Genomic DNA, 8,975 nt, shown 5'->3' with positions numbered 1-8,975 from the left:
AATCAGCACTGAGGATTATTTTTTTTTGGCAAAGATTTACTTTGAGTGTAGCTATCTGGATTAAACAGTTGATAGCATGTAGCTTATGAAATTAGGGTCTGAGCCATAACTTGAAATCAATATGTCTTTTGTTGATTTCACTGGACTTTGAGCAGGACCCTCAAGAGGTTCACCCACATTAGGACATTATGATAACCTAATCATCGCTGTATTACTCTGTCACCTGAAAGCTGGTTTTCCCTCCCATATTCATATCTTGTCTTTAGTAACTGGACTGTTCATCATGTGCCTTTTATGGTACTTGTTTGGATACAAACTGGCATGTAGTTTTGAATGATCCCATTAGATTTCTGTGCACATCTTATGTTTATCAGTGTTTACTCTTCCCTTTCCATTTTGCCTTACCAAGAAGCAGCAAGATTTGGCAGACAGAACTGGAGATAACATGCAGGCTCTTTCTGCTATGTTCATAGCTTCTTGTTTTGCAAACAAATGCCCCTCCTGACTGTATTTTCAAAGTAGTATGTACTTCCAGCTTCTTTTGTTTTAATATAATTTATTTGTAACATATGATGATACACTTATGTGTGTAGTGTACCTTTAACAGTCACCCTCACATTTGGAGATATGTAGTGACTGGAAGTCTAGTTCTGAGCACTAAGTTTAAGTTAAATAAATGTTGACTTTCACTTTGGTGGTCTAGCGTGAGAATATCACAGGACTTGTGTTCTTGCAAAATTCTTCTGCAGAGAACTTTGCATCAGGTTGGTAACTTGGGAGACCTGAACTGGCATGGCTGTGTGAGCCTCCCAGGCCAGTGGAGGTTGGACAGAGGAGTTGTTTGCTTACAAAGCTGTAATTTCCTACTTTTAAAATGTAGTATGTTGGAAAGCTGCCAGAATAATAACCTTGAAGATTGCAAATATTTTTATCCACTGTAGTTAGTTACGCTGGCAATAGCAATATAAACTGCTGCATAATACCTCATCCAGACTAAAATAAAGTACTTGTCACTAATATAGCTCAGTCATTTTGACTAATTGAGATTCATGCTTTTATTTTGGTTTTATTTTAATAAATGAACTAGTTAATTGCCAACTATGCTGTAGATGCCTGTTGAAGTGAGGAAGCCATCAGTTCTCAACTAGAAGTAATTGTTTGTATGAGCATAGGACTGGCAGGATGAGATATACTTAATATAATACCTTTATGTATTTCATTGTGGGAGAAGAATCTTGTGTAATTTATAATAAAATTAATGTGACTAACTGATGGAGACTGGAAAATTGAGATTGTATTTAAAAATAATGCTGCACAATGTTGCCACAGTTTAACAAGTAAAGATTTACCTTCTAATTCTGGATTTGTTGACTTAAGAACTTTTGTAGTCTCAGGTAATATACCAGAGATAGGTGTGGCTGATAATTTACATATAGTTTTGTTATATTTAATTAAGTAGATTCAAGAAGATTGTTAACTTTATAGAGCCTATCTTTGCTTAAATTGTGACTAAAGTCACAACTTGCCAGTCACCTGAAGTGTGACTTGACTTTGAAGATGGCTTCTCCCAAATGATTTATGAGATGTTGAACCTGCTGAGCTCGTGTGGCATGAAATAATTTTGATTGTGCTATTGAACAAGTGAACCTTTGAGGTACAGCCTGAATTAAAATCAGAAAGAAATTGTGTCAATAGTTAGTGTACTGAAATCCTCTTACTCAAATCCCTATTGCTGGTTTGGACTGATTGGTCTTGTCAATGCTAATGTGACAACTTTTTTCAAAACCAGAGGTAAGAATGGGTACATACATTATTATAGACATGCATATACCACAAATTCTGGCCAAATTTGCTGTAACTTCATTAGTGAATTGATTGATAGAATGTAATGTGAAAGAAGGATGAGACTCCATAATCCTAAAGGATATACTCTTCAGTTAGCCCTTAGGACTTGCTCTGTCATCGAATCCCGTAGCTAGTTGTAAGCAAAGTTATCACATTCCAGTGTAAAACTCAGTGAGCTCCTGATCTCTTCCATCCCCTTTTCACTTCTACTGAAAAGAAACTGCATGAAACATTCATCCACTAACAGCCTCTGTGAGTTGGCTGACATCAGAAAGCTGCTAAAAGTTGGTCACCTTTACACAGTATGGATAGGGTCTTTCCAATGCTGTTAATAATAGTAGGCTAAATTAGGTATTAGGAAGAAGTTCTTTACTGTGAGGGTGGTGGGACACTGGCACAGGTTGCCCAGAGGAGCTGTGGATGCCCCATCCCTGGAAGTGTTCAAGGCCAGGTTGGATGGGGTTCTGAACAACCTGGTCAGTGGAAAGTCCTGCCCATGGCAGGGGGGTTGGAATGAGCTGATCTTTATGGTCCCTTCCAACCCCGACCATTTAATGATTTTGTGATCTTTTGCTTGTGCTATAATCAGGTGATGATGCATCATGTCTTGTGGATTTTGCACTGGTTTTGCTTGGGATGAGTTAATTTTCTTCACCGTAGCTGGTATGAGGCTGTAGTTTGGATTTGTGCTGAAAACACTGTAGATTATGCAAGAATTTTTTCAGTTATTGCTGAGCAGTCCTTGCAATGAGCCAATGCCTTTTCTGCTCTTCACATGCCTCGCCACCAACTGGGCTTGGGGTGCATGAGGAGTTGGAAGGGGACACAGCCAGGACAGCAGACCCAAGGGATACCCTAAACCATATGATGCCATTCTCAGCAACAATCCAGGGGGAAGGCTGGCAGTGAAGAACTGCAGCTCAGGGACTGCCTGAGCACTGGTCTGTTGATGGTGAGCAATTTTCATTTGCATCACTTGTCTTTTTTTCGGTTTAGTTCACTCTCTGTTAATTCCCTTTTCATTAATTTTTTTTTATTATTACTACAATTATTTAATTTTAATTGTTTAACTGTTCTTATGTCAACCCATGAGTTTTCTCACTTTTACCTTTACAATTCTCTTGCCATCCCACTGCAGGTGGGGACTGAGCAAGCAGCTGTTTTGGGGCTTAACTACTTGTGGTTAAACCAGAATACTACTGGTAAAACCACTTGGTGACTCAGCCATCGTGTGTCTCACCTTCTAGCATTTTTGAAGGCTAAACCTCTTAAATCAAGTCTGTGAACCTTACAGTTCAGCTGTTTCCCATTTCTCTTGCTCTAAGTCTGAAAATCACATGTTTCTTTCTCTAAATTGAGTTTCAATGTCACGGGATAACAGTAGACTGTATGGACCATTGTTTTTAACCACAATATGATGTTATTTGCCTCATTTTTAAAGAGCTCGAGCATTTCAGTCTCTGCTGAATACCAAGAATGGATGAGCTGATGACCCACTATTTGCATGGCTTCCAAATCTTATGCATCAGCAATATGGGATTTGACTTGGATCACATTTGATGTGCTCAGTTGGTTGGTGTTAATAACGCCAGGGTCACGGGCTCAATCGCCCTATGGACCATTCACTTAAGAGTTGGACTTGATTATCCTTGTGGGTTCCTTCCCCAGAATATTCTGTGATTCCTGAAGACAAATTTGAATAAACTGCAAAAAAATATGTGCAGGTTGTGATCACATGACTGGACAGTGGAGTGAGGTTCCAGTGTGCACATAACTATTATCCTAATAAGGCAAGAAAAAATGAAACAGTGAAACTAATTGTATAAACATAGCTGCAATACAAACAGGACTCTCTTAAGTGTGATTTTGTCAGAAACAGAAAAGGAAGTAATAGTTTCTATCATCTATGCTAAAAATCTCTGACGTGAGTAGTTTCTAAGTCAGCTTATGAAAACCATTTCTGGTGTCTCAAGTATGGATGCTGATGTAAACTACAGCTTTGGAAACAGCATCTTGTGCACATGGTATCTTGTCATTCCACAACAGTTTTCTGCAAGTATTTAGAGAAAAGCACCACAACAGTCAACATTCCTATGTTATCTCAGCCAAGTAAGAGAAACAAGCACTAAAAATAAGTTCACAACACAGATATTGCTCACACTTGAGATAATGTACCTGGCTTCAAAATTGGCTCACCTAGCCAGGTCTGGCAGTTCTAGCTCTTTAAAATCCAGTCTATACCAGTCTCAAAATCACTTCAGCTAAACCAGCTTTAAACTGTTTAAAAACTTCTGCTACTGAAGATGGGCCTTAATTGCCATATAACTCAGAATGAGATAAGGAAAATTTGGGAAAATAAGCACATAGCAGTTAAAAAGAAATATGTTATCTAGGGTAGGAATAAAGGAGTCAACACAATTTTTAATCACTAGAGCATAAAATGTCAAAGCAACAATATTTTATTTTTTTTGTTTCTGTATTCTTCTGAATAAAAAATAAAGCTTTTGTTTAAAAAATATCGACATGAGGCCTTAAGACCTTACATATTCTAACTTTAGCATGGAAAGTCTATTTTTACAACCATGTTAGAAATTCTGTATATAGGCCTGACTGACCTTGTAAGTGGAGTGGTGAGAGCAGCTAATCATGCAATATTTTAAGGCTCTGTAGAACAGCAAATGCTGATTTAGTTTGATTATTGGTACAAGAACTCCTGCTCACTGCCTGTGTAGACTTTGCATATTTTACGCTTGGAAATACAGTCCAGAACATACTCAAACTGTGAATATATAACCTGATATTTCTTTTCTTAAGGATAAAAATATATTACAATAGGTAATATTTTATATAGAATACAGTACTTATTTTTATTGTTGCATAAATGCAAAATATTTTTTTCAGAATAGCAAAGCATTATGGAATTTTTAATCTGCTGGAGGAAACACTATTTACTGTATGACCAGTTCTTTCAGCAAAGCTTTTGGAGTGGTATATACCAACTGGCTCTGCCAGCTTCATTTTGTGCTGATATTTAACTTGGGCATTGCTGTAAAAAAAAAAAAAAGCTGTTTTTTCACTCATACTAGCCATTACTGAAAGAGGCAAGGAGAATCATGTTTCACCCCTGTGGCTGGGCTAGTGTTGGCAAAAACAATGATTTGCATCATATCATTGTCTTTGCTAGTTAAAAATCTTTAAAAATCGTACCTGATGTAATAAAAACGCAAGATTTTGACAAACATCAAAATGAAGCACTGCAGTTTACAACTTTCTAGCTTTGAGTGTGATATTTTTGTCATAAACATTACAGGCATTGGGCTGTTGAATGAATCTGGCTTTCATGTAGCTAAACAAAATGTTGCTTTTTATAAAAACAAATCGTTGTAATTTGGGGTTCTAAATTCCTGCTCACTTTTAATAATAAACAGCGTCACAATATCCACTTCTACAAGAGTATTTAATACAAATGCCTGTGGTTTTCAATGTTACTAACATATTGTAACATCAGTAAAGTGACTTTCAATGACAAAGACTCTTGTGTGTATTTTGTTCTTCTGATTCACTGTATTTAGCACTATCTGTTTTATAGCTCTCTATAAAATAAAGATGTTGCCTGCAGCAAGGGAGAAGTATAGAAGAATATAGATGGTATTCTTCAAATTCCAAGGTTGAAAATGATCCAGTGACCTACTCAAATCTTTGTGTTAGGGACCTACTGTTCTCAAAGCAAATCTGAAATTATTATTCCTTAGTTTGCATGTTTGAGGGCAACCTAGGAAAAATACCTGTTTGAAACTATGCCTGGTGGTTGGCTCAAAGGTCAAGAGCAGTCACCCACCTGGTGTCACATGAGTATCCCTCCCAGTATGCCTTGTGAGAAAGAGAAACCATCAATTCTGAGAATAATAATACCTGTTTCTTTAAAGCAGGTAACTTACATATTCAATCTATCCACTGAATCTCCTCTTAATGGGGAAGCAATTTTTGCAAAGGTTTCAGGTGGCTTTTTTAGCTAGGACAGCAAACTCTGTACTAACTCCTTAGCATCTGTATGTATTAGCTTAGTTTCTCTCTAAACTTTAAAGATTACATATCTCATCAGTCCCCGTGAATAAACTGGATTTTTGAAACGTTGATGTAAAACAAAAAACTATTTTTTCTGGAGGAAGCCAGAATTTTCTCCTGGTTTTGGAACAATTTTTTTTTCCAGTTTTCTCTGGTTTATGCTTACAAGACTACTGAAGAAAACCCTATTGGTTCACACTGCTTTCTTGCATTTCACTGCCCAGTAACTGGCTGGTGCCAAAATACCGATTCAGCCTGGGGAAATAAACTGAGCAAAACTTGAGTTTTGGGCCCTTGGGTCTTGAGTGCTTTGGTCCACCTGAGTCAGCTGTCCTCACTGAATTCCTACCCAGCCTCTTGCCCACACTCAGCCTACTCACTGTGACTGCAGAGTGAGAAACTGAGAAGACCTGGACACTATGCAAGCACTGCCCAGCAACAGCTGAAACATTTCTGTGTTATTGCTGCTGATCAGTTACAAATCTGAACCTTTGGGCTGCTATAAAGAAAATTAATTCCATCCCAGCAAAGCCACTACAAGACCAGAAAAACAACTAAGCAGAAGTAAAGATGTGTGGGAAAAGAACATTTTGGGAAAGATCTCTTACTCTTCTTAGGGTAAAATTAAGTGTAAGGATGAGCACTGTATATATACAAAATACTCAAATCCCTACAGGAAGAACAGCCTTTTTTCACATGCTTACCAACCTCGTCAGCTGTCAAAGGTTTGAACTGCTGCAGAACTGATGTCTGCTACACTCAGACAAACCTTTGTGGATTTTGGTCTTTCCATTAGAAATACTTCCAGTAGTATTCCATCTGTTTCCCAACTTTATGTGCAACAGGACAATGTATAGAATGTGAATCTATAATGCTGTCTTTGCCTTTGAAATTCATTATGAGGGTAGAAAGAGAACTAGCTTCTGTAATGAAACTACAAGTAATACCCAAAGGATTCTAAATTTAAGCAGTAAGTACAAGTTGCTTCTTCAGGGAAGACGAGCCTGCTTTGAATTTACAGCCCAGAAACTAAAGTGCCAAATTTAATAGGCACCTCCACAAAGCAGGGTACAATACAGTATATCTGAGTGAGATTCCTGCTCTGAGGAGCTCATTTGTCCAATGATGAATATTTATGTATGTCTATATATATGCACATATGCGTAGTTTTGCTTTCATTCCTTAATGCAAAGGTTCCTCCTCAAAACTGCCTTAAACTACTTATTTAAGAAATATACTTCTTTTAACATTTTTATAGCATTGTATTCACAAGCAGAAAAACAACATCTATCACTCCTCTGTGGTAGGCAGAAGTGACCAAAATTAACAAAAGTTTCATTAACTTATTTTTTTGGAAAACAGTTTGTACTACCTGCTGTTCCCTCTTTTCATACAATGTCCATCTTCCCCATTCTCAAAAATCCCTACAACAAAAGCAACAATAAAACCTCCACCAAACAAAAATCCCATTTTTTTTCACCCTGAAGAGCCTCAGGCAAGTAAGCCTTGCCTGTCTGTATCTGCTTTCATTGGTAACAACTGCTGTGATCTGAAAGAGTAACATGGCAAGAATTTTTTCCAAGTGAGTTTTGGCCCTTTTGTGTTAGCTGGCATATTGAGGCATGAAGTCCACTTGCTAGGGGTTAAAGTGGAGGAGACAGAAACATTTATTTACATGTAACTGAAGTCTGTCTGTCTGCCTGTGACGGAGAGTTAATGCACAAACTGACACAGCACAGCTTTTGTATGTTTAAAAGTGTTTTATGCAGTGACACAAACAAAGCAAGAATCTTACAAGAACAAAGCTCCCGGTACCAGGGCACAAGGCTAGAAGAATTTTCTGCTATGTTTTGTTGCATCCCTGCTTAGAAGAAGTTCTAGCAGGTAGTCTTGCACTCAGTGCATGGTGTCACAGGCTTCATCTTCAAAAGAGCTGACAAAGTAAGTAACCAAAACTTACTGATACTTTAACAGACCAGAGCAAAATGACCATTCCAAAATCCCTTTTAGTTTGTACATCTGTCCTATGTTGTCAAAGATAAGAAAATATGTATCCTCTTAAGTCATACACATGTTACTATTTAAGTCAGAAAACGGTAAATTGCATTCCAGAAACTGATTTTAGTGAATCATGGGAAAAAAGTAGACATATACTGAAAATCTTACCATTTGCATGATCTGAGTTACGCATAGTGAATTGCAAGTTTATGAAAATAAAAGCAGCTTTGATAATCACACATTGGAAGTTAAAGACAACAGTACATGAGTAGTTCATATTCATTATCAAGACTAAAAAATGTGCGTAAAGGGATGCCTTCATAAAATATGCAATTTCCAATACTGAGATACTCAATCATTGGAGAACTTGGCAAAGCAAAACACATACTGGAATGTTAAATCATGATCATCCACAGCTTGCTTCCTTTTGATTAAGATGCTCATAAAACTGGAATGTTAAATCATGATCATCCACGGCTTGCTTCCTTTTGATTTAGATGCTCATAACACACTGTATGAACTGAAAAGAGAATAAGCACTTCTTAGATGTATGACAGAGAATGAGTTTTTACTTTTTTCTCCTACAATACTCATTGTCACTACATTTTCTGTAAAGAAATTTAGTCCATGAATAGTAAAGCTTGAAAATACATGTGAAAATAAGCAAATAGTTAATTAAAGCAAAGCATCTCCTTATTGATACCAGCCACACCAAAAATAAAAACTAGCACACATGGTCCTCCCCACTTGCTCCAAAAAAATCCCCCAAACCCAGGATGACTTAAATCTAGTGTTCTCTTTTTGCTGCACAGATGTGGCTAGGAAGCCAAGACCCAGAAGCCTTACTGAGTGTGATTCGTCCACCAGAACTCCACCAACCCTTCCCAGGAAAAATGCCTACCAAGCTTTAAAACAGAAAATGGAAAAAAAAAATCACAGAAAGTGATGCTAACAAGTGATGTAGCTTCTTTGATCTTCTTGAACCACACTAGTTAGAAGTTCAGAAAAAGGTACACAACATTTTATAGAACTCTGTAAAATACATGAAAGCTTTTTGAGACAATACT

General features: G+C 37.3%; 1 protein-coding gene across 1 annotated transcript in view; it reads right to left on the bottom strand.

Annotated features, from left to right (window-relative positions):
• Positions 1–7,650: 7,650 nt before the first annotated feature.
• Positions 7,651–8,975, bottom strand: part of SRI (sorcin) — a 10,502-nt gene continuing 9,177 nt past the window's right edge. Inside the window, exon 9 of the mRNA XM_014312105.2 lies at positions 7,651–8,428. Within this exon, the coding sequence (XP_014167580.1) occupies positions 8,402–8,428 (27 nt within the window). The 3' untranslated portion in view covers positions 7,651–8,401. The remainder of the gene's footprint in view (positions 8,429–8,975) is intronic.

The sequence above is a fragment of the Geospiza fortis genome, unplaced genomic scaffold (assembly GCF_000277835.1).
Source record: "Geospiza fortis unplaced genomic scaffold, GeoFor_1.0 scaffold138, whole genome shotgun sequence".
NCBI classification, from domain to species: domain Eukaryota; kingdom Metazoa; phylum Chordata; class Aves; order Passeriformes; family Thraupidae; genus Geospiza; species Geospiza fortis.
This window is presented reverse-complemented; position numbering and strand designations above follow the sequence as displayed.